Source organism: Phyllostomus hastatus, unplaced genomic scaffold (assembly GCF_019186645.2).
Source record: "Phyllostomus hastatus isolate PE091 unplaced genomic scaffold, TTU_PhHast_1.1 phas_contig_98, whole genome shotgun sequence".
Classification (NCBI taxonomy): Eukaryota; Metazoa; Chordata; class Mammalia; order Chiroptera; family Phyllostomidae; genus Phyllostomus; species Phyllostomus hastatus.
In genome coordinates, this window is record NW_025333999.1 from 5,778,871 (window position 1) to 5,805,737 (window position 26,867).

General features: G+C 53.5%; 2 protein-coding genes, 1 long non-coding RNA gene and 1 pseudogene across 4 annotated transcripts; 2 read left to right on the forward strand and 2 right to left on the reverse strand.

Moving 5' to 3' along the window:
• The first annotated feature begins 1,102 nt into the window (after positions 1–1,102).
• Positions 1,103–4,389, forward strand: GTPBP3 (GTP binding protein 3, mitochondrial). Of its 2 annotated transcripts, XM_045853492.1 has the most exons (9): positions 1,103–1,218; positions 1,556–1,803; positions 1,910–1,996; positions 2,077–2,279; positions 2,463–2,535; positions 2,629–2,772; positions 2,936–3,101; positions 3,367–3,645; positions 3,836–4,389. In XM_045853492.1, exons 1-9 carry the CDS (start codon positions 1,166–1,168, stop codon positions 4,059–4,061), a joined length of 1,479 nt encoding a protein of 492 aa, XP_045709448.1. In that variant the 5' UTR covers positions 1,103–1,165; the 3' UTR covers positions 4,062–4,389. The 2 variants fall into 2 exon arrangements, with proteins under 2 accessions (XP_045709448.1, XP_045709447.1); XM_045853491.1 differs by having other exon boundaries at positions 2,463–2,772.
• Positions 4,390–6,628: 2,239 nt separating this feature from the next.
• LOC123828505 lies at positions 6,629–8,739 on the forward strand. Its single transcript, XR_006787470.1, has 2 exons — positions 6,629–7,625; positions 8,180–8,739. It is a non-coding gene; the product is annotated as an uncharacterized LOC123828505 (long non-coding RNA).
• Positions 8,732–18,905, reverse strand: LOC123828504 (plasmalemma vesicle associated protein). The gene is made up of 6 exons (XM_045853551.1): positions 18,441–18,905; positions 15,673–15,769; positions 14,869–15,572; positions 13,228–13,285; positions 13,048–13,126; positions 8,732–9,393 (listed from the first exon to the last, which is right to left on the reverse strand). Exons 1-6 carry the CDS (start codon positions 18,807–18,809, stop codon positions 9,387–9,389), a joined length of 1,314 nt encoding a protein of 437 aa, XP_045709507.1. The 5' UTR covers positions 18,810–18,905; the 3' UTR covers positions 8,732–9,386.
• Positions 18,906–22,224: 3,319 nt separating this feature from the next.
• On the reverse strand, positions 22,225–24,976 carry LOC123828577 (annotated as a pseudogene).
• Between the last annotated feature and the right edge of the window lie 1,891 nt (positions 24,977–26,867).

The window sequence follows — 26,867 nt, forward strand, 5'->3', positions numbered from 1 at the left end:
ATAAGTTTTTCGTGTATCCCAAATATTACATGGGACACAATGTTATTTATTGTTTATCTGAAATTCACATTTAGCTGGGTTCTGTATTTTGTTTGGCACCCATACTCCCCATCCTAAATTGCCCCCTCCCTTCGAGTCCAAGGAGGGCAGGCGCCCGATCTGATTCTCAGAATGCACATAGTGGACGCTTGATATATACTTGTGACAGATGGAGCAACTCGGAGACAGCGAATATCATTGTTCGTCACTCCTTTACAATTTTAAAAATCGAGTAGGGCTGGACGTGGGAATAACGAGAACTCTAGCGTGTCCGATTGACTCTTCCTGAAATGCAGGTGCGCTGCCCGCCCGCTCCGTCCAAGAAACAGAGAATTGGCCATTCGGGAGATCCCCGAGACCCCGCCCATCCAGTGCCAGGAATTCCACCATAAACTCTATTCATCCACGCTCCAGCACTGTCCTGGATTAACCTGAAAGTAATTGCGAGACTCCCGTTTCTGGCTTTTGGGGATCCAGAGACAGACAACATACAGCTCTGTAGGAGCATGCCTGGGCCAGGGGAGAGAGAGGGCTGTGCTGGGGGTTTCAGGAGTCCACCTTGGAATTAGGCTCCGAGAATGAATTTGTCAAATGAGGCTGGGTATTCGGGGCAAGGGAACAGCGGGAGGGAAAGCTGGGGAGGAGTGAAAACTTGGCGAGTTTCGGGAAAACAAGTAGGCACCTTCCCAGAAGTTTGGACAAGATTGCCCAGAGCCAGTGTGTCGGTTCCCCGGAACTCATCTCCCCGGCCATTTGCCTAACCTAAGGCGACGCAGTGTACTAATAGGAAATATGGGACTCTTAACTCTCGCCTCTCTGTAATTTCTACCCCCTTGTGCCTGCATTCCTCCCACCTCATTTCCGGTATCTAGGATCCTAAAAATGTGGTCTAGTGTTGCCATGGGGAAGGCCATTTCGCTGCACCTCTGCGTGCTACCCCTGCCTCTTTTCCTGGCAGCAGCCAATAAGAACGAGGATCTTCAGTGGGTGGATAGTACGACTTTGAAGGCGCCCAATGGTAGTCGAGAACCCTTAAGTGCTTTACACTAGACGTGGAGTGGGCGGGGCCCGTCCGAACTCGAATCCTTCAGGTTGGGCTGACAGGCGGTTTGCTGGCTGAGAATCCATGTGGCGGGGGCTCTGGATCCTGGTAGCCCGGGCGGCACGTGGGCCTTGCAGGTGGGATGACCAGAATAAGGGGTGTAACAGTGTGGGGGGCTGCTTTGGCCCAAATGCTTTATCTGGGGCCTGGGGGCTCGGTTGTCGGCAGCAGAGCCACCTTTCGAGTCCTCCCAAGCCCCGATCTATTCATCCCCCTGCCGCAGAGCCCACATCTAGGTCACTTGGCCTTGAAGTCTTTAATTAGGTCATTCTCTGACCTCAGGCCTTCCAGTCTCCATCCCCTAACCGCAGAGACTGGCTCCACTTGGGGCATTTCTCGACCTTCCAACCCTGGATCCGCCCACCTACTCTGAAGCAGAGCCTCCAAGAAGCACTCTCTCCTCTTCTTTCCCAGACCGTGTACACGTCAGGGCAGCGGTGCCCCGGCTCCCGGATCCGGGGCCACCATTTTTGCTCTGAGCTCTGGCCAAGGCCGCTGTGGCATCGCTGTGATCCGGACCAGTGGCCCCGCCAGCGGGCACGCCCTCCGGAGTTTAACGGCGCCCCGGGACTTACCTCCTGCGCGCAGGGCCTGCCTGCGCTTGCTCACCGACCCCCGCTCTGAGGAGCCCCTGGACCGCGCCTTAGTGCTCTGGTTTCCAGGTGAGGGTCTCCAGATCCCAAACCTCCTCCTGTAGGTCTCTTGACCCAGTTGACTCCCTTCAGGCGGTTGCCCAAGTTGTGCCCTGCTTCCGCCTTGCCACATTAGGACCCCAAAGTTTCACGGGTGAGGACTGTGCGGAGTTCCACGTGCATGGAGGTCCGGCAGTGGTGAGTGGCGTCCTGCAGGCCCTGGGTGAGTGCAACCTTGGGTTCGAGGTCTGTCAGTGGGCCTGGGTGGGGGCCAGGGTCTCAGTACTCAGGATCATCCCACAGGCAGTGTGCCAGGGCTGCGGCCTGCGGAGGCGGGTGAGTTCACCAGGCGGGCCTTTGCCCACGGGAAGCTGAGCCTGACTGAGGTGGAGGGGCTGGCAGATCTGATCCATGCGGAAACCGAGGCGCAGCGAAGGCAGGCCCTGCGGCAGCTGGATGGAGAGCTAGGTCACCTCTGCCGTGGCTGGGCAGAGACCCTCACTAAGGCAAGTCCCCATTTCCACCAATTGCCATTTTCTGCCTCAGAGACCCCACCTCCATCCTCTGTGTGAGAGCTTCTGGTCTACAAACTTCCAATCTGGTCCCTCAGGTTGGGCTGGACCTGGGCAAATTGGGGTGCTTGGGGATGGGTTCCTGGGTGACCATACCACATACCTCCTCTCCCCCAGGCTCTGGCCCATGTGGAGGCCTATATCGACTTCGGAGAGGATGACAACCTGGAAGAGGATGTCTTGGAGCGAGGTGTGGCCGCCTGGGGGTCAGGTGTGGGATACCTGGAGTGTCAGCCCTCAGAAGCCCCCTCACTCCCTCCTTTCTGCTTTTCTCCATCCACAGCTGACAGCCAAGTGCAGGAGCTGGAAATGGCACTGAACGCACATCTTCGAGATGCCAGGCGAGGGCAGAGGCTCCGCTCAGGGGCTCATGTGGTGGTCACAGGACCCCCCAACGCGGGCAAGAGCAGCTTAGTGAACTTGCTCAGTGCGTGGGAGAGGGGGCAGGGTGTGGGCCTGAGCTGTTCAGTTGTGGGGAAGAGGGCAAGGAGGATGAAAGAGCTCTGTCCAGTCAGGGGCTGGAGCTTGGGAGAGGGGATCACTCCTTTACTGACCTCCCCCCCATTCTCTGACCCTCTTCCCCTTCCCAGGCCGGAAGCCTGTGTCCATCGTGTCCCCAGAACCAGGGACCACCCGTGATGTGCTAGAGACCCCTGTGGACCTGGCTGGGTTCCCAGTGCTCCTGAGCGACACGGCAGGATTGCGGGAGGGCGAGGGGCCCGTGGAGCAGGAGGGTGTGCGGCGTGCCCGTGAGAGGTGGGCAGGCAGAGTGGTGGGAGAGGGAAATGGGGCCCTTCCTCCTCCTGTTCTATTTATTTTTCTTTCTTCCTGAATCAGAAAATTAACTGAGGACTGTGATTTGGGGAGGGCAGCCCTTAGAGTTTGGCCTCTGCCCACATGTTCTGCCTTGCCCCGCATGCTCTGCTCCCCACCTAGTGCTCTACGCCTTTCCACCCCACCCAATGCCCGTGATTGCTCTGCTCTGGGGTCACTCTTCTGTTGGTTCTCCCTGCTCCCCCAGGTTGGAGCAGGCTGACCTCATTTTGGCTGTGCTGGATGCCTCTGACCTGGCCTCTCCGTCTAGCTGCAACTTCCTGGACACGGTTGTCACCTCCGCGATAGCTCAGAGCCATAATGGGAACAGCCAGCGCCTCTTGCTGGTGCTGAATAAGTCGGACCTGCTACTCGCTGGAGACCTAGACCTCAGTCCTGAACTGCCCCCCCACCTGCTGCTGTCCTGCCTGACTGGGGAGGGACTGGACGGCCTCCTGGAGGCACTGAGGAAAGAGCTGACTGCGGTGTGAGCCCCACCTTCTTGCCCTGCACCACTCCACAGCTTCCACCCAAGTTCAAGTGGGGGGTTAGCAACAGCTCTGGGCACATACCTGCCTGCAGGCTCAGTTTCTATATCTGCAGAATGGGTTTGACCATCCCCCCCTTTGAGTGGTGGTTGCAAAGTTAAGAGAGACCATGTTCTCTGTCTCTTGCAGGTGTGGGGACCCGTCTGCAGGTCCACCACTTCTGACAAGGGCAAGGCACCAGCATCACCTCCAAGGCTGCCTGGAAGCCCTCGGCCACTATAAGCAAGCTAAAGATGTCGCCCTGGCGGCTGAGGCACTGCGGATCGCCCGGGGGCACCTGGCCTGCCTCACCAGTGGAGGGGGCACTGAAGAGATCCTAGACATCATCTTCCGGGACTTCTGTGTGGGCAAGTGAGGGGACCAGTCTGGACGGATGCCCAGAAGTCTTGAGACATCTGGGAATAGCTTAGGCTAAGTGAGATTCTCATTTCCTAGGGAAGAACTTGACTGTAAAATAGTGAGTGAACTCCCCGTTGCTGGTGGTGACCAAGCTCTAGCTGGCCATGTTCCCTCACAGGGACTTGCTGGGGGTTCAGGCCCTGGAGTGGGGCTGAACAAAAGTCTCTTTGGGCACCTGATGCTGGAGGAGTAGCCATGGAAGGTTGAGGGAGTGGGTATCAGGGTCTCAGGGGTCTTTGTTTTATAGTTTTTAATTTATTTTTTAAATACAAAAGGAAAAAATTTCAGGTGGTCCAGAAATGTTTAAATATGGAAATCCTCCTCCTCCTGTCCCTCACTGCCACTGGTGTCACAGCGTAACTTGTGTCCTTCTAGAACTTTCTCTGTTTGCATACTTGTGGATGCACCTGTTTTGTCTTATATTTCTTACATATGTTGAGTTATTTATTGCTCTGCAGCTTGTCATTCCTTTTGTAGTGTCAGCCTTGAAACTTTGTCTTTTGTATCTTAAAAGTGACTGACAAAATCCTGGGGGCCCTACTCCCTTTCCGAGCTGAGTCTTCACTGATGCACTCATTCATTTGTTTACTAACTTAGTGCATATTTATCGAGCACCTGCCACCGTCTAGAATGGTACACACCAGTTCACTGGATCTTCATACCAGCACAACGTGGCGGGCAGTTCTAAAGGTGAGGGAACACTCTCAGAGTAGTAGTAGCTAGTCGCCGGAGGTCCCCAGCTTTCATCCTTGCACATGGGTCTTTGACCTCTGACATGAGTCTGCTGTGGGTCTTCTGTGCAGCAGACCGAGTACAGGGTGCTGGGAACATGGGCGGAAACATGCAGGCATCACCTCTCCCCTTGTTAGAGACGTAGCTCCTCCAGTGAGGTCTTATGGCTGTTATGTGAACTTACCATGAGGGGACCTGACCTGGTTAGGGACATGTGGACCGGGTGCCCTGCAGAGCAGAGGTGGCCTAGGCATGGACATCTGAATGGTGAAAAGTAAGCCAGAGGGAGGAAGCTTGTGAGAGTGTCCCAGGCAAAGGGCACAGCACATGCAAAGGTCCTGAGGTGGAACATCACCATGTGTTCAAGGAACAGCGAGGTGGCAGGTGTGGCTGGAGCAGAGTGAGTGAGCGGGGGAAGAGGGGAGAGGTGATTCCAGTGAGGCCTTTGAATCTGAGATGGGGGACTGCTATGGTGATGACGAACCAGCAGAGGGCGCCTTGCTCTAACAAAGCAGGTGCAGAGCTGCAGCCCCTTAAGGTTGTAAGAATGCTGGCTGCCATACCCGCCTGATGGCTTAAGAGTAGTCAACTCCCCTTTCCAGAGGCGGAAACTGAGTCTCAAATAGAGTCAGGATCAGCCTCCAGTGGTTGAAGATACAAGCTCTTAGATTCCAGGGGACATGTGAGCAGAGGCTGGGAGGTGTCCAGGGCCCACAAAGGGTATAAGAGGGTCTTCAGGAGGCTCCAGCCATCCAGCTAAAGGGAACACCCTGACCCCGTGTCTCCATAGACTTCATTGCAATGTGTCACTATCTGTTGATTTCTTTGCTTATTCGGCAGCTGGGATTGCCCCCGAAAGGAGGGCTCCTGGACGGAAAGGGTTACTCAGGTAGCTGGTGCATTCTGCAGAAGAGAATTGATGCCCAGAGGAGAAAAGCAATAATAGTGGGGGTGGGTGTCCATGTATCATGGAATGGGGCTTCTGGAGGGCTTCTGGGAAGGGTGAGCAGCGTCCAGGTGGGGAAGGAGATGCTCGTGGGACAGGATGCCGGGGGCCCCCCGCCTGCCTTCCCCTAGGCGCTGGCACATAGCTGGACTGAGATCCTTGGCTACAGTCCCTTTTTTCCAAGAAGGATGAGGCGATTTGTGGGAAGCAGCCATGGGGGTTATTTATAGAGGTCACAGGAAATCCCCAAAGAGTCAGAACGTCACCCGGCAGCTGGACCACAGGGTCACAGAGGGGATCTGCCAATTGCTCCTAACTGGTACTCAGTCCCTGCCCTCTCCCTGGAAAGCCACCAGGCCTGGGTGAATCAGAGCTATAGGATCAGGACCAGAAAGAGTGAGGGATGGAGGGATGGGGCTGGGGAGACCCCAGGACAGTCAGGGCTACACTTGGGGCATCCATGAGGGCTGCCTGAAGGTGGGATCTCTGGGACTAGACCTTGGAGAAAAAAGAATTTGTCAGGTAAGAAAAGGCATTCTAGTCTGAGGGCACAGCACAAATTACAACTAAGAGTCTGTCTAGCCCTGGCTGGTGTGGCTCGGTTGGATTGAGTGCCAGCCTGCAAACTATAGGGTCACTGGTTTGATTCCCAGTCAGGGCACATGCCTGGGTTGTGGGCCAGGTCCCCAGTTGGGGGTGTGTGAGAGGCAACCAATTGATGTATCTCCTGTACATTGACGTTTTTCTCCCTCTCTTTCTCCTTCCCTTCTCCTCTTTCTAAAAGTAAATAAATACCGTCTTTTTCAAAAATCAGCCCTGGCTGGTGTGGCTCAGTGGATTAAATGCCAGCCCATGAACTAAAAGTTTGCTGGTTCAATTCCCAGTCAGGGCATATGCCTGGGTTGCGGGCCAAGTGTCCAGTCAGGAGTGTGCAAGAGGTCACCAATCAATGTACCTCTAGTACATCAATGTTTTTCTCCTTCTCTTTCCATCTCTCTAAAAATAAATAAGTAAAATGAAAATAATAATTTAAAAAGTCAATAAACATAACCTTGGGTGAGGATTTTAAAAAGTCAGTGACTCTAGTCAGAGAATTAAACATCCAGGACAGCTGGAGCTGGGGTTCATTGTTCATGGGGTGAGGGGGGTACAACAGAGATGAGGAACTGGACTTTGTTCCCAGGGTATTGGGGAGCTGTGTCAGCAGAGGGCTGAGGTCAGATCCCGTGATAGGAAGTCCCTCTGGACCAGCATGGAGACCACAGCGGAGGCAGAGGCTGAGGGCTGGGTGTTGGAGGGCTGGGTGTGGGGGCTGGTTGGAGGGAGGACATTCTGGGATGCTCTGGATGGGAGAGACCAACCAAGAGTGAGAGACCTGCACCCACGTGTCCAGCGAGTTCAGAGTGATTATATCACACTCATTTCTCAGATGAGAAAATGGAGGCTGTGATGGACTGAGTCAAGATCTGAATCCAGGATGTCTGGCTCCAGACCCAAACTCCGGCGTCTTATGTTTGCTGGGGCTGGCCCGCGTCAGCAGGCCAGGACTTCAGGCTGCCCAGGCACTGGGCTCAGGGTCACAGGGATGTCCCCACTTCCTTGGGGCCTCCAGACTGGTCTGTCTGGGCGCCTGCCCTGGCTAACCCCCCTGCCTTGACTTGGCGGGGCCCCAGCCAGCGTTTCCTGCAGCAGCTGTCTCTCACCCGCACTTCCGCATCCAGGAAGTATCGCTCCTTTGTCCCTCCAGACCGGCCTGCCCCGCATGAGCTGCCAGCCCCAGCGCCTCCTGACTCATCCCCCGCCCTGCCCCAGTCCCAGGGGATGGACTGGGAGGGAATCAAGGTCAGTTGGGGTGGGGGTGGGGGTACAAACTGAGATTCTAGATTACAATTTTTAGGTTGTTTATTCCATTGGTGGCCATTTGCTTTTTTTTCTGGAGTTTTTATGTTTCAGGGATGAGGCACCAGGAATGGGGTGACTGGGTCAAAGGGTTGGTGCATCTTTACTTTTTTTTTTAATCCTCACCTGAGGACATTTTCATTACTTTGAGAGAAAGAGGAAGGGAGAGAGAGAAATATTGAGAGAGAGAGAAGCATTGTTGGGTTGCCTCCCGTATGGGCCTGGACTGGGCATCAAACCCACAACCTAGATATGTGCCCTGATAGGGAACTGAACCCTCAACCCTTTGGTTACAGGCCGACATTCTACCACACTGGCCAGGGTGGTAGATCTTTACTTTTATTACATATTGCCAAACTAATTTCCAGAAGAGCTATGACAAGATTTTCATTTACGCCAGTCCTGTAGGAAGATGCCCCCTCCGCCCCCCCCGCTTTTTTTTTTTTACATCTTTACCAGCAGTAGATATTAGGGACTTTAAGCTTTTTTTTTTCCAGTCTGCTGGGTACACTGCGATTTTCCTGTGTTCCTCTGCTGTGCTTTTCCCCGGCTACCTGATCATGGAGTTGAAGCACTCCCAAAGTAGACTGGTGAACTTTCTGACATCCCATCTTGCCACAAACAACAAAACAAAACAAATGACCTGAGACTTTTGTGATATTGTTCCTGGAATAATTTTGGCAAGGAGGAGTTCCTGCAATTCACGACAGGCTGTGGTAACCTCAACAAACGTTGTCAAGACTTGGGGGAATCTTTGCAAATCTAGAAGAATGAAAGCTGCAAAAGGATACTCTGCTCAGTAAGAATCTGCTTTGTGAATATCTGCTGTCTTAAAGAAACACAGAATTGACCACAATGCTGCATCTTCCTATACACAGCTGCCCAGGCCGTGGGGGACATGGGTGCCCCCCACAGTTGCTCTGGGTCTTCTGGCCCCGGGACGCTGGGGCAGCGTGGGCAGGGGCCCTCCAGTTTGCGTGTCCTTTCTAGTCTTTCTCTTGCTCAAGGCCATGTGGTGTCGTTTCAAAGCATAAACCATGACTCTGGAGTCTTTGAAGGGACTGATAACATTTATTTAGTGCCACTAACATTTCCTAGGGACCACAGGCAAGGTGTGGGGGGAGAGGGAGCGAAGGAGCTGTGCTCTTGCCGGCCATGACGGGGCCAGCGGGCTAATTCGCCCTTGGACCAGATGTTCCCTGGAGTGCAAGGAGGGTCTGGAAATTCTCCTGGGGATGGAGGTGAATGTCTTCCTGTTCTCACTTCGCCAGGCCTGAAGGGCTGCGGGTGAGGAAGTCGGGAGATAAGGGAATCAGGAGGTTGAGGGGGAGGGCGAAGGGCTGCGTGTGTGCAGGGCTGAGTGTGTGTGCAGGGCTGTGTGTGTGCAGGGCTGAGACACTGGGCAAGGGTTTGACAGACGTGTGTGTCATGTCACATGTCTGTGTGACATCATTACCGTGTCTCCGTGGGCTGTCATCGTGGCACCTGTGGGTGAGGGACCGTGTGGTGCAGGGGTGGGCTATGAGAGTACTGGGGCCTGGGTGGGGAGGTGAGTGTGGCCAAGGGTGCCCACTATGGTGCGTGTGCATGGAGGTCGCCTGACTGCAGCCCTTGCTGTGTCCCGCGCCGTGGGCGTCTCGCTGCAACAGGTCTGCAGAGCGGGGAATCTGGGCCACCCCTCGGTCCTTGGGGCCTGGAGCCTGCTCAGCCACTGGGGCAGAGAGGAAACAGGAATGCAGCAGTCAGAAGGACGAACCTTGCCCGGGCCTGCCTCCTCCTACCCGACCCCTCGACCGCTGCCTTCTGACTCTTCGGCTCCTTCGGGTTTCGACCCCCTGATGGACCCCTACTTGTTGCACGTCTCTGGGATGGCGGGCCCGAGATGCGTGCCTCTTCATTGCACAGAAGAGAAGGCGGAGGTTCAGTGGGGCCCCTCCTGTGCCCCCGACCTCTGCTGCAGTCTGTCGGAATGTCATCTTTGCTCCCTAAGGTCCTGGGGGTCCTGGGAGTTTGTCCTGCCCACACCCATGCCCATATATTCACTCCCAGGAGGGTTTTTCTAAGGAGCGGCCCCTACTCGCCTGCTCTCCAGCCGCCCCCCACCCCCATGCCCTCAGGACAGAGCCACCTCTTGATCTGGACTTCAAGGCTCCGTCCACTCTTCCCCACCAGGCCTCCTCTCTGGGACTCAACCCCCACCACAGTTCCCCCAAATGCCAGAACTGTTATCCTGCTTCCACTCCACCCCCTTTGCAGGAGCCATCCTGCTGCTGTCGGGAATGCCCTTCCCCCTGGCCTGGCAAAGGTTCTCCTGAGGGGTCAGGGGTTGGCGCAGAGGCTGTTTCCTGGTGGGGGAGGAGGGGGCCACAGCCAAGTCTGCTTCCGCTGGCCCCCTCCCTTCCTTCCCTGGTTCTCCCCTGGGGCCCTGGCCTCACGTTCCTTCACTGGCTCCGGTCCACCCTCCCCAGCTCAGCCTCTGTCTGACGCCCATGCTTCACTCACTTGTGCAGGCCAGTCCATGGGGCAGGGCCGCCCCTGGCTGTTTTCCACAGACCGAGGCTCCTGGACTCCCGTGCTGACCTGGACCAGTGCGGTGGGTCGGCTTCACACTGATCTCTGGCTCCCGCCTTCTCCCCCCACCAGACCAGAGGGTGCTGACCCCTGAATCCGGTCACAGCCTCCTCTGCTGACAGCAGTGTCCTCACCACAGAGCCCTGCCTAAACCGTCCCCTTGTCACCTCCTTGATCTCACTCTGCCCCCTTGGTCACTCAGCTCCAGCCACATCAGCCTCCTCGCTCACACTCACCAGACGTGGCTCTGCCTCAGGGCCTTTGCACAGGCTGTGCTCTGGGCCTGGTGCGCTCTTCCCAGGAACGCTCTCCCTGCCAGTGGCTCCTCCCTCACCTCCTTTACTTCTCTGCTCAAAAGTCACCTCCTCAGGGAAGCCTGCCATGCTGACCCCCACCCCACTCCCTGTGGAAAATCCTAACTTTCTCACACTCTCTCATCCCTGTTCTATCTCACCCATCACCACAGGGCCTTATAATGACTCATTTGTCTGGTTTATTATCCGTCTCCCCATGAGAATGTGAGCCCCATGAGGGCGTGAGTTTCTGCACCTGATTCCTGCCTGTGTCAGGCGCCTAGCAGCGGTTCAAGAAATGCGTGTTGAGTGAACAAACAACGAACTCGAGCAGCGCTCGCTGTGTGCCCGGCTTGGAACCAGGGCTGCGCTCCTGTCCTCCACCTTCCGCAGCGAGGCTCTCCCACCTCCAGCCATATGGCCCCGGAACCAGTGTTTTCTTCACATCTCTTCCTCTCAGCTGTGTTTTCTTTGAATTTGTGAGATTGACCTCCACTGGATACCCCGTCTTACCAAGCATAGGAAAGGTCACGCACTCGCCATTGATGGAAAATGGCCCCAAAATGTGCAATTAAGAAGCAGGACCTTGTGCTCAAGCCCTAAAGATGCTGGGCCCTGGGCCTGCCCTTGCTTTGTGGACACGAGAGCCGGGCACGCGGGTCGGAGGCTGCAGGTGGGGGGAGTTGGCCCTGGCGGAGATTTTCTCCAGGTGCAGAGGAACACGGCTAATCAGGAAATCAGCTCCTACATAGTGGGGTGGGTGAGTCGATGCTGGACCTCAGGCCTGGCCCCTGATTGGGTACACCTAAAATTTGGATGTTGTGGCTCTCTGGCCAGTGATTGCCTGCGGTTACCCTCTGAGTGGCTGGCCAGGTCAGGACTTGGACCCAGAGCGGAGGGCCCTGGCCTGCTGTCCCCAGCCCCTTTCTCAAGGGAAGGAGCTCAGGGAGCCAGAGGCCCTTCCTGAGACCCTGCAGAGATAAGCAGGAGGGGCCCAGGCTGAAGAGGGCATTGTTTCCTTAGCAGGGGGACAGCATTTGGGGTAAACAATGTCAAGAGCTTCCCCGGTCTCAGCTGGGACCTGGACAGGCCTGGCTCTGGCCCTGGCTTGCTGACGCATGACGCCTGGGCTGATCCCTTCCCTGGGGCCTTAGTACCCTCTCTGCAAAATGGGGACAAGAATAGAACCTCCTTCCTTGCCACGGTGGCTTCAAGCCAAGATGGAGAAAGGAAATCTGTCTGCTCCCAGCAGGGGCTTCTCCCTACCCTCTTGCTCCCCTCTCTGCAGGCCGCCTGAGGCTGCGGGGCTTCGCCCAGACGGAGCCTTTGGAGCGAGGAGATCTCCTCACTCCTCAGCGGGGTGAACTCCAGGCCGAGGGGGTGCGTAGTGGAGAAGGGGGCACCTGTGGTGAACCTCGGGCTGTTGAGGATGGACGTCTGGACCCCAGGCCGCACTGAGCGCCCTGAAGTCGAAACAGACCCAGGTGGACGGTAGTCTGGTGATGAAACCACCGGCTTAGGGGGCCGAGGGGGTCTGACTTAAAATCTCAGTGCCTCCCTCCAACCTCAGCAAATGGGACTGAGGATCCCCAGGTCCTGGGCCAGCGGTGTGTTTCTGAGAGGGGGTGTGGCCTCTGCCTAGTGGGGAGCACTGGTAGTCCCCAGGGCGGAGGCCGGAGTTTCCTTCCCTGTGATGCGCAGGGCATCGGCCCTGGGAGGCGTGGAGCCCTGACCTGAGCCTGGGCCAGCCATCCTTGAGGCCCCCAGACCCTCGCCCTAGCCACTGCTGGGCAGCAGTTCACTGCGGGCAAAGTGTCTCCGTGCCCTGGATTTCAGAGGCCCCCATTTTTGTAGAAATAGAAAGTGAGGGGTGGAGTGAGAGGCCCAAGGTCACTCCCACATATTGCTCTCCCTCCTTCCCTCCCTCCACTGCAGCCGCCCTCCCCCACCCTGGGCCAGGCCACTGGACCTTCTCCCCAGCTGTTCATGCCGCCTGGAGAGCCGTTCACCTGCCCTCCCCAGGCTTGCTCCAGCTCAGGGGTCCTCTGCTCACCGAGGCCCCCCCTGGCCTATCCGGAGTCTGATCACCTGGGCTCACATCCCAGCTTGCTCCTCCCTCGCTGGGCTCCCTGGAGCATGATGCACAGCCCCTCTGTGCCTCACTCTTCACCCAGAAAGTGGGAGTAACAGTAGCTCACCCACTGATAGGCTGAATGAGTTAATAGTGCAGAGTGCTAGAACTGTGCCAGGCTCACACTAAGCACCTAATAATTGTAGGCTCTTGGTCATGCTTCTTACCACAGCTCCATCACTGTCTCTCTGGCCCCCTACTTGGAGGCTCATGAGTGGAGTCATGAGTGGAGCCGCATGCATCTTGGTCACTCCTGTGTCCTCAGGGCCCAGCATATGGCCTGGTACACAGCGGGCACTCAATTAGGGAAGCAGCAAGTCCTGAGACCAAAGCACTGAGCCTGAACATTGCAACCTGTGCAGCACCTCACCTGGATGGGGCTGCATTGCCTGCAGAGAGCTGCTGGGACTCCAGGATCCTCTTCTTGAATTCCTCCAGGCCAGCTGGGTCTGCCAAGAGAGGGGGTTAGGCCCAATCTATTGCCTTAGGGGCACCTTCCCCTGGGCTAGGGATAGGCAGCAGCCCCCTTCCCGGCTCTGCCCTCACTCACCAATGGGCGGGGGGTTGGGGACAGGTCCAATAGGTCTCGGCACAGGCCCCATCTGTGACTGCGAGAAGAAGGTAGAGGGAGGTTGGTAGATGCTGAGACCCCTGAACCAGAGTGCCAGGGAGATTCCTGGCCCTCCTCGCCCTTGGAGGCCGGCTGTGAGGTCTTCCCAAGGCGGAGAAATGGACAGGTGCGCATGGGGGGGCGCAGGTGCTGAGGGATGCATAATCATCACTGTGCCTACTTGCCCTCGAATGACTGGGGACTCCAGGGACTGGCTTCGCTTGGCAGCTCCCCAGAGACCCCGCTCTGCAGGGCCAGCCCCTGACTCCCACTGAGTCCATCCACCCAACCCAGTGCCCACCCCTGCAGACTGAAGTCGCCCACTCTGTAAACCCCTGGACCCCGAGTCTTACTGCCATGCCTCAAACACCCTGGAGCCAAGTCCCCCAAACCTGAAATCCAAAACCAGTTCTGAACCCAAATTTCTTAAAATCTGATCCCAACATGAATCTGGTACCCTGCCAGCGTACCCCCATCCTAAGCCAGGGCCACCTACTTCCTCACCTCAAACACATCCCAGTGCCAGCCCAAGTCAGCGCGCAACCAGCCATCCAAACCCGCCCCGACTCCAGCTCCTAACTCATGGTCAGCATTGGTCCCTGCTTCTCCTCATGCCCCTGAGATCCTAAATCCACTTTTGGCCCCAAACTGCTAACCATCTCTAGACCCCTCAGCCACCTGCACCCACCTGAGCCTCAACTCCGGCTGCAGTGCTTCGGCCCAATCCCGGTGCCACTGACATCCTAGATTCACTCCCCCAACCCTAGACCCAGCCTTCCCCTGCATGCAACCCCGACCCAATTTTTAACCTTTCCTGTAACCCAAACTCCAAACTCAATCCCAATTCTAAGACTAGTGAGATGGAACCTAATCCTAACCCAAACCAATTCTAGACATGGCAGCCACCCAGAACTCTCCTTGACCCAACACTAAACACAAACTCAACATCCCATCAAGCCTTGCTCCAGACCTGCCCGAGCCCTCGCGGTAACCCCCACGCCACTCGCAGCCCTGACCCATTGCCCCGACACTCCCACTCGACTCGAACAATTCCGGGCCCTGACGCCAGCCCTCACTCAGTGAATCCCTAATCTTCACCCTAAACCAACATTGAGGCCCATCCGGCTGCTCTGAACTCCACCCTGATCCTTAACCCTTCTTCAGTGTCATTCACAATTTCAAACTCCACCTCAATCTTAATGCCAATACGTGGATATATAATCATAATCCTTAAACCAACTGTACGCTCAATAGCCACCGACGTGCGACCCTAGCCTAAATTCTAAGTCCACCCTCAATGCCTCAACGCAGCCCGACCACAAAGCAACCAATACTCTAGGTTCGCCCCTCACTTGGCCCTGGACTGACAGCCGCCCTACCTCCGACTCCAGTCTTAACCCCGCCCTCTCCCCTGGCGCTGATCCCGTGTCAGCTTGGCCCCTGTCCTAAGGTCCACAAAACTCTGCAGTGAGTCCTAAGTAACCCAAATACAAACCAACCTCAAACCCGAGTTAGACGTCACCACCAGTTTGGCTGCTAGGCCCAACCCCAATGTCACCCGAATCCAGGGCCACAGCCTACCTTGGCCTTTATGCAGGTGTCCAGGGCCGAGTTTCTGACATCGAGCTGCATCTTCAGCTGCATGATCTCCTGCTTCCTCTCCTCCAGCTCCTTGGCCAGGCTGTCTCTCTCCTTCCGCAGTGCCGCCTTGTCCTCCAGCGCCAGCTGGGTCTGCTTGGCACACTCGGCCTGGAGCTTGGCCTCCCGGGCCTGGGCTTCCCTTTCTGCCTTCTCCTTGGCCCCCTGACTGGCATGCAGGCTCTGCTCGACCTCCAGCTTCTGGCGCTGGAGGTCTGAGTTCTCGCGGGCCACACGCTCGATGCCAGCCCGCAGGCTCCGCGCCAGCTCGTCCACTTTAGTGCTCATGAGGGCAGGCATGTGATCGCAGGTTCTCCGTATGGTGGTCAAATCCAAGCCAAGGGCATGGTAGCCCAGCCCCTCGAGGGAGCGCGGGATAACAGAGTCCTTCCAGAGGTTGCGCAGGTCCGTCTCAAACCTGTCCTTTTCCAGTGGGAGACAGAGGGCCTGCACCTTCTGCAGTCGATCCACGGCCAGCTGTCGCTCCTGCCGCAGCTGCTCCTGGGCCTTGCTGCACTCGGCCAGCTGTTCCTCCACCAGCCTCTTGCTCAGCCCCAGGCCTTCCTTGTCTTTGGTGCATAGAGCTTTCTCCTTGGCCAGCTCCATCTCTAGCATCTTGGCCTTCTGGTTCAGCAGGAGGAGCGAGGCTACAGGTGTAGGATGATAAGACTCAGGAAAGTTGGGGGGCTGCCAAGGAACTGGACAGGGAGGCCACCACCCTGTCCCCCCACTGCCCAGGCCACTCACTGTTGTAGCTCTTGCTAGCCTCCTTGAGTTGTTCTTGGCATTGTTTCTCATTCAGGATAATGGCAGCCATGTACCTCTGGTTGTTCACGTAGACCACCTGCCCAGACGGGACACAGGACAGAGCTCAGAGGGGCCTGTGGGCCCCTTGACCCTGGGCTGCCCAGATCCTCGGAGCTGGAGCCCCAAATCCAGCAGCCAGACGACTTAGTTTTGCCCAGTTCCTAAGGGAGTGGCTCCTGTGGAGGGAAAGCTGGTCTGACCTTCAGGTGTTGTTACAATTAATACAATTTGGCAATGAAAAGGAAGGAGGCAGCGGGCCAAGCTAGAGTGTGGACGAACCTTGAAAACATGATGCTGAGTGATAAAAGTCAGTCACAAAGGCCACACAGTGTCAATTCTATTTAGGTAAAGTGTTTAGAATAAGCAAATCCGTGAGACGGAAAGCAGATGAACGGTTCCCAGAGGCTGTGGGGAGGGAGGAATGTGGAGTGTCTGCTAATGGGGACGGGGTCTCCCTCTGGGGCAATGAAAACCAGTCTGCAGTTGTTTGTGGTGATGGGCGCACAGCTCTGCGAGTGCACTAAAGATCGCTGAGCTGGACGCTTTAAGTGGATCAGTTACATGGCGCGTGAATTAAGCTTTTTACGATATAGTGAAGGCCATGCCTTCTGAACTTTGGAACAGAACCCTGCGAAGAAATACAGCAAGTAAATATATGAAGAGTACAGGGGTTTGTCTTTCTGTCACTCCTTGTCCCGAGGAAGCTGGACCTGTGCTGGTGCCCTGGAGTGGGGGGTCAGAGGAACAGCTGGGAAGATTCAGTCACCTCTGTTTCCACAAGCCTGAGCCAGGGAAGGGGGAGGGGGCTGCAGGGAGAGCCAGTGTGAGATGGAGCCGAACACAAAGTGAGAAAGAGGCCATCATCCGGTTAGAACAAGTGACCCACATCCTGGGTCCTGGCACCTTGATTCAGGTGGCAGTGGGCAGACCTTAAAAAAAAATCACTGAGTCCAAGTCTCCTTTCTCTCCCAGGATCTCAGGGCTGGAAATGCAGCTGTACTTGCACATGGTTTAAGAAAAAGCATGTTTCTCAGCACCGGCAGAACTGGGGAAAGACCAAGGTTCACATCTGCTACCATCAGACACTGGGGCCGTGGGAGAGCAGCTGGGGCAGGTCCGGGGCTGCCCCACAGCACCCAGCGCCCTCCCTCTGGGGATGGGGGCATGGGATCCATGGGATCATGGGCTCAAGAGAAAACCCTGAGGGGTTCCAGCCCAGAGGAATTTGTTAACTCTAAGTGAATAAAAGCCTGTTTTTCAAAATTCGAAGCTGTGAAGATCCGGATTCTGAGATCCCTGACCTTCTGGGACGGAGTCTGAGTTCCGGGGCACTTGCGTGTCTAACCCTTCAGGACCCTGATTCCCTCCTCGTGCCTCCTTGGCTGGACCACTGGACGTGACGTAGTGCGTGTCCTGGATGATCCAGATTCCCAGGGAGTGAGACAACTGAGGGGCCGCCCCACCTGGGCGGGGGCTTAAGGAAGTGCACAGCCCTGCCCTTGGCGTCTGAGGGGGCATGTGCCCCAGGCTGGAGGTCTGAGGGGGGACTCACCCCATCTGGGGGTCTGATGGGGGATTCCCCATACTTCCCAAGGGGCCTGAGGGGGAATTCTCCCCATTTTGCCTTGCTATGGCATCTGAAGGAAGACTCATCCCGTTTGAGGGCCTGACGGGGAGCTGTCCTTCCCTGGGGGTCTGAGGGGAGACCTGCCCTGCTCTGGAGTCTAAGAGGGACTCTCCCCATTCTGGGCATCACAGGGGCACCTAAACCCATTTGGGAGTCTGCGGGAGACACGCCCTGCCCTGGGGTCTGAGATGGGGAGACATGACCCTTCCTGGGGCACTTCTGAGGAGGCCTCTCTGTCCAGTGAGGAGGGCTGGGTGGTGTGAGGATCCAGCAGAGGCTTATCCTACCCCAGCCCGACTGCCACCTCCCGTACCAGCCAGCCAGGACCCCTCCTGTGGGAAAATTCTAGGCTATTTCCACCCAGCCTTCCTCCCATCCCAGCCAGGGCCCGAGGGGAGAGCCCCCTGCTCAGTGTCTCTGGCACCAAAGCCTCTACAGACAAAGTGCGTGTGTGGCACATGTGAGCGTGAGCACGGGCGACTGCCCAGTGAGTCTGACATGAGTGCGAGGGGGTGAGAGTCTCTGTGAGACCCCTCTATGTGCTGCTGTGACTTTTTCCTGGGGGCCGCCTGCTTCTGCCCCCCAGGGATAGCTGCCCCCTTCTCAAGCTTTCATTTCCCCATCTGCAAAAAAGCTTAGAGTTTCTCCCTACCTCTTGGGCTTCGGCGATGAGACAATATTTCTAGAGCGGATACTAGCATAAGACAAATATAGGCAATTCATACTTATTACTAAGAAAGAACCGAAAGTTCTGAGTTTTTAGTTGGCCCGTTCTTGGGTGCAGTGTTTTTGCCACTGGCACATTCTGGGTGCTTTTTGATATTAAGTCGTGGGCTCAGGGCTGACACCCAGTTACACTTGAATTCCAGATAGGTAGTGCATAGTTTGTTTTTTCAGCATGTCCCAGCCATTGCATGGGATATACTTGTACAAACAAAATACGCATTGCTGATCTACTAGGGCTCCTCAGGCAAAATGTAGGGTCTGGGCCTCCCCATCTTGTGGATGTGGAAACTGAGCTCAGAGAGGTGAGGTGACTTTCCTGGGGTCACCAGGGCCAGTGTGGGGCCCTTGGCCTTACCCGGTCAGCCTGGCACTGGCGGAAGCTGGCATTGATCCGGTCCAGGTCCCGGCGGGCGCTCAGCAGCATCTGCATGATGGCATCCTTGGCGCGGGTGGTGAGGTTGAGCTCCTTGGACAGGTTGGCCTGGATGGCTGTGAGCCCCACGACCTGGCTGTACAGGCCGTCAGTCCGGCGCTCGGCGTCCTGCAGGTTGGACTCGGTGCTCACGTGCACGTTGCCGTAGACCATGAAGAGGACCAGGCCCAGGATGATGAGGAACTGGATGAGTGAGACGAAGAGGAAGAAGTAGCGCAAGTAATACCAGCAGCCGTGAGAGCTGGTCCCGGCCCGAGAGTAGGGCCCCCCGTGCTCTGTGGCCAGGCCCATCTCTTCCCTGGGCTGCTGCCTGGCACACTGGCGCTGCTCAGCTGCCTGCTGTGCTCTGGGTAGTGGCTGTGCCCCTTCTGGACCCTGCCGCCCACAGGGGGGAGTGTTTATATTACTCGTCTTAATACTTCCTCTGCCTGGCTCCTTCCTGGCCAAGAGGAAACAGGGGGCAGTGGGTTATCTCAACACTCCCACCCAGGCTGTGAAGGGAGGGCGGGGCACGGGGTGGGGGGCAGACACCAAGGCCTGCCAGCCTCTCTGATTAATACCGGGTGGGGCACCAGCCGGGTGACTTGGCTTTCTCAACCTCTCTGAGCCTCAGTATCTTCACTGGCCCCTGCCTGTGTCCGGCACTGTTTCCAGTGCCTGCAGCAGATGCAGTCCCGTCAGCATCCCCACTGTGCAGAGGAGGAAAACTGAGGTGCAGGGAGGAGAAGGGACCACCTCTGGATCTTAAGCTGTTCCTTCTCCGTGTTTGCTTCCCTCCCAGCAGGCTGACTGCGGATGTGTGCCCACCTCACAGGGCTGTGCCAGTTAAGTGGGCTGAACCGAGCAGAGCCCTTAGCTCACGGAGGGCTGGTCCGAGGATGGTGGTGGCGTGGATCCCCCAAGCTGTCGTCCCACCCAATCCCAGCTCACACAGGTGCTTAACAAGAACACTGGGGGCAGCAGCATGACAGTGATGAACTTGGAGCCAGGGAGAGCTGGTCTGGCTTGTGTTAGCTCATGGGAGGGGCTTCTTCTGTTTGTGCCTCAGCGTCCCCGTCTATAATATGGGGTACACACGATGCCCAGTCACAGGGCTTTGGGGAGGGGCTAGAAGCATTATTCTGGGGCTCCGTGAGATGGTGAGCAGGAAGTGTCACATGGCAGAGCCTCACTGGGGGTCACCCCCAGGTGGGCATGGAGGAGAGTTTGGAACCAAGGAGCAGAGTTCTGGGTGCACCCTCCTGCTTGTCACCCCAGAACCAGGAGTTTCAGAGAAACCCCCCATGTTGGGTGATGTCAGGCCCTTCCAAGAGGCAGCAGCCCCAGCCCCAGCCAGGGGGGTGGGGTCCTCAGACTTGGGGAGACAGAGTTGGACACAGCCCATAGCCCCCTGGGTTCTCAGGTGACAGGAAGGAGGAATGGGCCAAGGAGAAAGGGACAAAGAGGAGGCAAGGAGGCTGGACCCTTGCTGGGTGACAGCTGCTGCAGGGGGGCCCATCCCCCATTAGCCGGTGTGATGGAGTGGGGGGTGCCGACAGCGGGGAGCGGGGCTCCAGGGTGGTGTCCACCAAGGAGGCAGGAGTTGTGTGGGGAAGGAGGAAGTTCCCAGGGGTAGGCAGGAAACCCCTGTCTGACCTTTGGTCCTCAGAGCTACCCGGTGATTCCTGATTCCCAGACCCTTCCCATCTGGTTAGTGAAGGGAGGAGGGTTGGGGGCTGCAAGTGGTGCCCAACCAGTTGTTCTTCGAGGTTGGCCAGGGTCACACAGAGTTCCCCCCAATCCCAGCAGGTGGGAGAAGGTCGTCTTCCATCCTCCTTAATGGGGCATCGTTGGCAGAGTGAATTCACAGTTACAATGCAGGGCTGTGGAGATAAGTTCTGGCTGTGCCACTTACCATTGTGTGACCTCAGGCCAGTGACCTCCTCCTCCTCCTTTTGAGCCTCGATTTTCTCCTCTCTAAAACGGAGGTAAGCCCTGGCCGAGTGCTCCGTTGGTTGGAGTGTCATCCTGAAACACCAAGGTTGTAGGTTTGATCCCCGGTCAGGGCACATACCTAGCTTGCAGGTTTAATACCCAGTTCAGGTGTATACAGGAGGCAACTGATTGATGTTTCTGTCTCACTCTCTCAAAGCAATAAAAACATCCATGGGTGAGGATTAAAAAAATGTTTAGCCCTGGCTGGTGTGGCTCAGTGGATTGAGCGCCGGCCTGTGAACTGAAAGGTTGCTGGTTCGATTCCCAGTGGCACATGCCTGGGTTGCAGGCCAGGTCCCCAGTTGGGGGGCATGTGAGAGGCAACCTATCGATGTATCTCTTGCACATTGGTGTTTCTCTCCCTCTCTTTCTCCCTTCCTTCCCCTCTGTCTAAAAATAAATAAATAAATAAAATCTTTAAAAAATAATAAATTCTTCATAAAAAAGAATAAGGGTATTAAAAATACACACTAATGTCTTTGTATAAAGATAAAAAATAATATTCAATTTCTTTTTGGAAATTTGGTCTCACATCCTTTATTTGTAATGCTCCTTTTTTCAAACAACTTGTTTTAATAAATTAAAAAATTTAATTGATTTTTTAGAGAGAGAGGGGGAAGGTGCCCAACCAGTTGTTCTTCGAGGTTGGCCAGGGCCACAGAGTTCCCCCCAATCCCAGCAGGTGGGAGAAGGTCGTCTTCCATCCTCCTTAATGGGGCCATCGTAGGCAGAGTGAATTCACAGTTACAATGCAGGGCTGTGGAGTTAAGTTCTGGCTGTGCCACTTACCATTGTGTGGCCTCAGGCCAGTGACAGAGAGGGGGAGAAAGAGAGAGAGTGAGAGAGAGAAAGAGCGAAGAACATCGATTATGTCGTTCCACTTATTCATGTATTTGTTGGTCCCTGCAGCCTTGGTGTGTCATCACAATACTTGAAAAACTGAGCTACCTGGCAATAGCTAGATTTTTTAAAAGGTACTCAAATATACCTCAAATTTTAATCAGATCCTCTATACACACATTTACTTGCTACTAAAAATTGAAATAGCACGTCAAAAAATGTACAATTCAAAATTTTGAAAACCAGAGCATCTAGTTAACACACCTTGTGTTAATTATGCTCTGGCCAAACCACCCAGTGTTCTTTCTCTTCCTTTCTTTCTCCTTTCTTTCTTCCTTTCTTTCTTCCTTCCTTCCTTCCTTCCTTCCTTCCTTCCTTCCTTCCCTTCTTTCTTTCTTTCTTTCTTTCTTTCTTTCTTTCTTTCTTTCTTTCCTTCCTTCCTTCCTTCCTTCCTTCCTTCTTTCTTTCTTTCTTTCTTTCTTTCTTTCTTTCTTTCTTTCTTTCTTTCTTTCTTTCTTTCTTTCTTTCTTTCTTTCTCATTCCTTCCACACAAATTACTTGCTTCTAATTCTTGATGTTGAATTTCATGCTTCTTAAACACACCAGCAATACTTAAGACTTATTAGTGTTTCTTTTGGTCAAATAAAAAAGTGGATCTGAAGTAGACTGAAGTCATTCAAATACAAACTGCATGGATTCCTTATAAGTTTCTGGTATCAAGGAAGACAAAAAAGAGATGCAAAAAAACCCCACATTACAGACCTTATATTGTAGGTTATCATAATATCAGTGTATAGTCTGTCCTAGTGTAGAGTAGCTTTCCAAGCTGCTGCACAATGATCCTCAAATTACTAGCAAGAAAAAAAAAACAGTACAAGAATAAGGGCTATGACTAAATTGACCCCACGTCACAATTATTCTCCACGCTAATGTTATCGGAAGGATCTCCATGATACAGGCAATAATGGCGGCTACATCTAAATCTTCTGAATCTTGATTCAATCTCAATGCCCCGCTCCTGTGGGTCTTTTCAGAGCAGAGACAGGGTGCGGTATCTAATAACCTGTAACATCCGTTGCATCCTTTCTTTCTGAGCAGTTGCCAATGTCCTTACTCCATGCTTCTTCCTGCAGAGTGGGCTCCGACCCAGCCCCAGTCCCAGCCCCTGTAAATTCCTCTCTGTCCTGCTGTTGGGGTGAATATTCTGGTAGAAGGGAAGGGGATTTGGTACTGGGGTTGAGTCAAGTTACTGAGGTTCTTTGCTAGACCTTCTGAAACAGGTTGAGAGGCAGTTGAATCTTCTTCCCTGGGCATCTGAGAAGGCTCTGTAGTTGAGTTGGGTTAAGCTTCATTGTTGAGTCCATTGGAAGTCTAGACACTCCTCCTCGATCCTCCAAAGGTTTCAAACAGAAGACGATGCTTAAAATTCTCAAATTGCATCCTGGCTGGTGTGGCTCAGTGGACTGAGTGCTGGCCTGTGGATTGAGGGTTTGCTGGTTCAATCCCGAGCCAGGGCACATGCCTAGGTAGCAGGCCTGGGTTGCAGGCCAGGTCTCCAGATAGGGGCACACAAGAGGCAACCACATATTGATATTTGTCTCCCTTTCTTTCTCTCTCCCTTCCCCTCTCTCTGGAGATAAATAAATAAAATATTTAAGCCCTGGCTGGTATACCTCAGTGGATTGAGCGCAGGCTTTGAACCAAAGGGTCACCAGTTTGATTCCCAGTCAGGGCACATGCCTAGGCTGCAGGTCATGTCCCCGGTGGGGGTGTGCAAGAGGCAACCACACATTGATGTTTCTCCCTCCCTTCCCCTCTCTCTAAAAATAAAGAAATAAAATCTTTTTTAAAAACCTCTCAAATTACTACAATGTAGCTTGGAAAGACCCATATAGCCCAGAAATAGTGAGAAAAACCCAAATTCCAACACAATGTAGTGAAATATAAAACTAATCTCAGCTAGATTTTCTTTTTTAAAAAAATATTTTATTTATTTATTTTTAGAGAGGGGGAAGGGAGGGAGAAACATCAATGTGTGGTTGCCTCTCACGAGCACCCTACTGGGGACCTGACCTACAACCCAGGCATTTGCCCTGATTGGGAATCGAACTGGTGACCCTTTGATTTGCAGGCTGGCACTCAATCCACTGAGCCACACCAGCCAGGGCTAGATTTTCTTTTCATGGAAAAACTAATGATGTAAATTCCTCTATTTGCTCAACATTATGTCTTTGGGATCTGTTTATTCCTTTTGCCTCCTGTTCAGGTTTTCACTACATACAATACCATAATAATTACCAATAAACATTTAGACCATTTCTATTTTTTTCCTAAATTTTTGTTCCAATAAACAGCATAAGATTCAATAGCAAAACCCCACAAATTAAATCACTGGTTCCCAAAACAGTCACATTTTGCATTTTGACAGCTGTCACCAATTTGTCTTCCAACAAAGTGTTTTCCATTGTCACCCTTGCCAGCAGTGTCTAAAATCTCTAAAAGCAGACTTTCTGAACACATTCTGCCCGTGTCCCTGGCCAGAAAACCCCAGAGGCAGAAGGTGTCCTTGTATTCACACGTGGTCGAATGCATCAGCCCTGATAAGCATTCAGTTTTTTTCCTGAAAACAATTTGTTATGTTCACAGGAAATTTTGCACATGAACCTATCATCTGAATTCCCTCAGTTCATCCCAGAGTTAGGCTTCAATTTTAAAGTTTTGAAAAGTAAAAAACAATTTGGTTTCATTTGTTTGGGCAGAGAAGGGAACACTGTCACGAGGAAGTCAGCTCTGTCACTACCTGAAAATAGACACTGAAGTCCTCCTGGTGACATGAGGAGTTCGTGTGTGTGTGTGTGTGTGTGTGTGTTTAAACTTCTGGAAAGTCTTTGAGGAAGTGATATTTCTGGTGAAGAAAAATCTCAACAAAGTTCAGAAAACCCTCCACATTTATGCCAGTGCGTTTGGGTTTTGGTTAAATTCAAGCAAGATTAAGTTTTGTGCTTTTGAAGGTGGCAGAGAAGGCAAGGAGAGCCCTTTGGAGAGGAACAGCCTACTTTCTCTGGGCCTCCATGTTCCTGGCTAAGAAAAAGGTGACCCACTTTCTTACATGGAACTGGAGGGCTAGTGAGGTCAGCTGCTGCTGCCCCAGGTGCTCTCCACCCACAGCTGCACCGAGGCTTCTTATTTCAGTCCCCCCATTCCTTTCTCTAGCCAGGAGGGAGGCTCCAGGGTTGCTAAGAATAGGCGGCCAGGGTAGGGACGTGAAAGGTGTGCTGGGGACAGGGTTGGAGATGCAGAGATAAAGACTCAGACACAGAGAGACTTTGAGTGGTAATTAGACAGGTGGAGAGACAGGGCAGAACAGAGCAAGGTCAGACCAGGGGCTGGCCTGGATGGGTGGGATGCAGGTGGGGTCTGGGAGGTAGGACCCACCAAGGAGTGCTGTTTGCTCCCTTGGGCAGCTGGGGAGCCTGGTGCAGCCAGGGCATGGGCCTGTTCTCCCTAGATCACCCCCAACCCTATGGGCGTCCCCAAAGGTTTAGAGTCCCCTCTGCCCTCTCTCCCTCCCCAACTCTCCGACACCAGATCTGCCTGTGCCTTTCCTGCTCACACACCTGCCATGGCTCCCCACTTCTTTCCATCCTCGGAACTGAGTTTCAGGTGTTCCGCAGGTATGGTCAAAATGGAGCCAGAAGAATAAGTGAATAATAATGATAATATTTTAGGTCCCAGGTTCAGCCCTGAGCCCCGCCCTTTACGTGGATCAGCTCTTGGACCTCTACACAGTGAGGGGATCTTAATTAGACAAAGGCCAGTCTTCTGGCCTCCTGCTCCCGCCGCCTCCAGAGGGAGGAGCCATTTCCTGCTCACTTCTGGATTTTCGCCAGGGTTGGGGGCTTCTCAGACCCACCCTTAGCCTCAAGCTCTGTACCCTTACTAGGAGGTAGATGGGAAGAAGGCTAGGGCGTCCCCTGGTGGCCAACAGTGGAACACAGAGGCCAGACCCTCTTACTCCTCCCCTCAGCCTTGCTTCCTCCTGCAGGGTACGACCCACCTGTTCCCCATCCAGGTGGCCCCTCTCAGGTAAAGGCCCTGATCAGGCACCACCAAGTCCGGGGTGGGTGGGGGCATGAGGAGTATGATTGGTTGAGGAAGGATCAATGTTCGAAGGGCTCCCACTCCTCTCCACAAACCAGCCTCTTAAGAATTTTTCAAAACAAAATTTAATTTTTTAAAGGTAATAATACATGTGCATGATTTTAAAAATGCAAATATTACAAAGAGATATATAGAGAAACATGAGGCTGCCTCCCTCACCAGCGCCTTAGGCCCCCGGTTCCTAGCCCAGAGGCCACAGTTGTAACCAGTGTTTTCTAGAAATATTTGGATAAAAGTCCCCCTCGGGTTATTGCTTTCCTGCTTTTTACATTATGTGTCTTGCAGAAGATATGCTTTGGCCTTTTTAATAGTTGTACAGTATTCTACCATGTGAATGTGAATACCATGGTATTCTACCATGTGAATACTGTACTGGGTGGACACTCACTTAAAGTCCCCAGTTGGCTGACATTGAGGTTGTTTCCAATTATATGGCAATTACCAAGAATCTGGTAATAATGTCCTCTTCCTCCCTCTCCTTTTAAAAAGTACATTCTAGCCCTGGATGGTGTGGCTCCATGGATTGAGTGCTGGCCGGCGAACCAAATGGTCACTGCTTTGATTCCCACTCAGGACACATGCCTGGGTTGAGGGCCAGGTCCCCAGTAGGGGGTGTGCAAGAGGCAACCACACATTGATGTTTCTCTACCTCTTTCTCCCTCCCTTCCCCTCTCTAAAAATAAAAATAAATAAAATCTTTAAAAGTATATTTTAAATTTTGAAATAACTTTAGATTTACAGGAAAATTTCAGAGACAATATAGAGAGTCCCTGAACAGCCCTCACCAAGCTTCATCCATTGTTAACATCTTATAGACCACAATTCCTTTGTTAAGACTGACAGAGTAACCTTAGTATGTTAGTATTAACTAAACTCTGGACTTTGATTCACCCGTTAAATGTTTTTCTGTTCCAGGATCCAACCTAGGATTCTGCATTGCATTTAACCTATCACTTTGCACCCATGTAAGTATAGTTGTAGAAAATTACTAGAAAGGGAATTGATGGGTCAAATGGTATTTGCACTTTAATTTTGAGAGATTCTAGAAAACTGCCTTTTCAAGTAGTTGTGCCAATGAGCAGTTCCACCTGTGTTGTATGGGATTGCTTGTGTTTCCACAGCAGTGCCAACACAGTGCATTTGCAAAGTTTTAATTTGTGTTTGTTTTTATTTTTGCTAAACTAACTGGTGGAAAGTGTACCACATTTTTGCTTCAATTTACATTTCTTTTCTAGGAGTGAAGTTGGTCATCTTTTTTGGTATGTTTCTGTGAACTTTGTACACTTTCCTATGAGTTGTTTTTTTAAAAAATTATTTTTATAAGAGCTCCTTACATAATAGGGAAATTAGTTTATTCCTGGGTATAAAAAACTA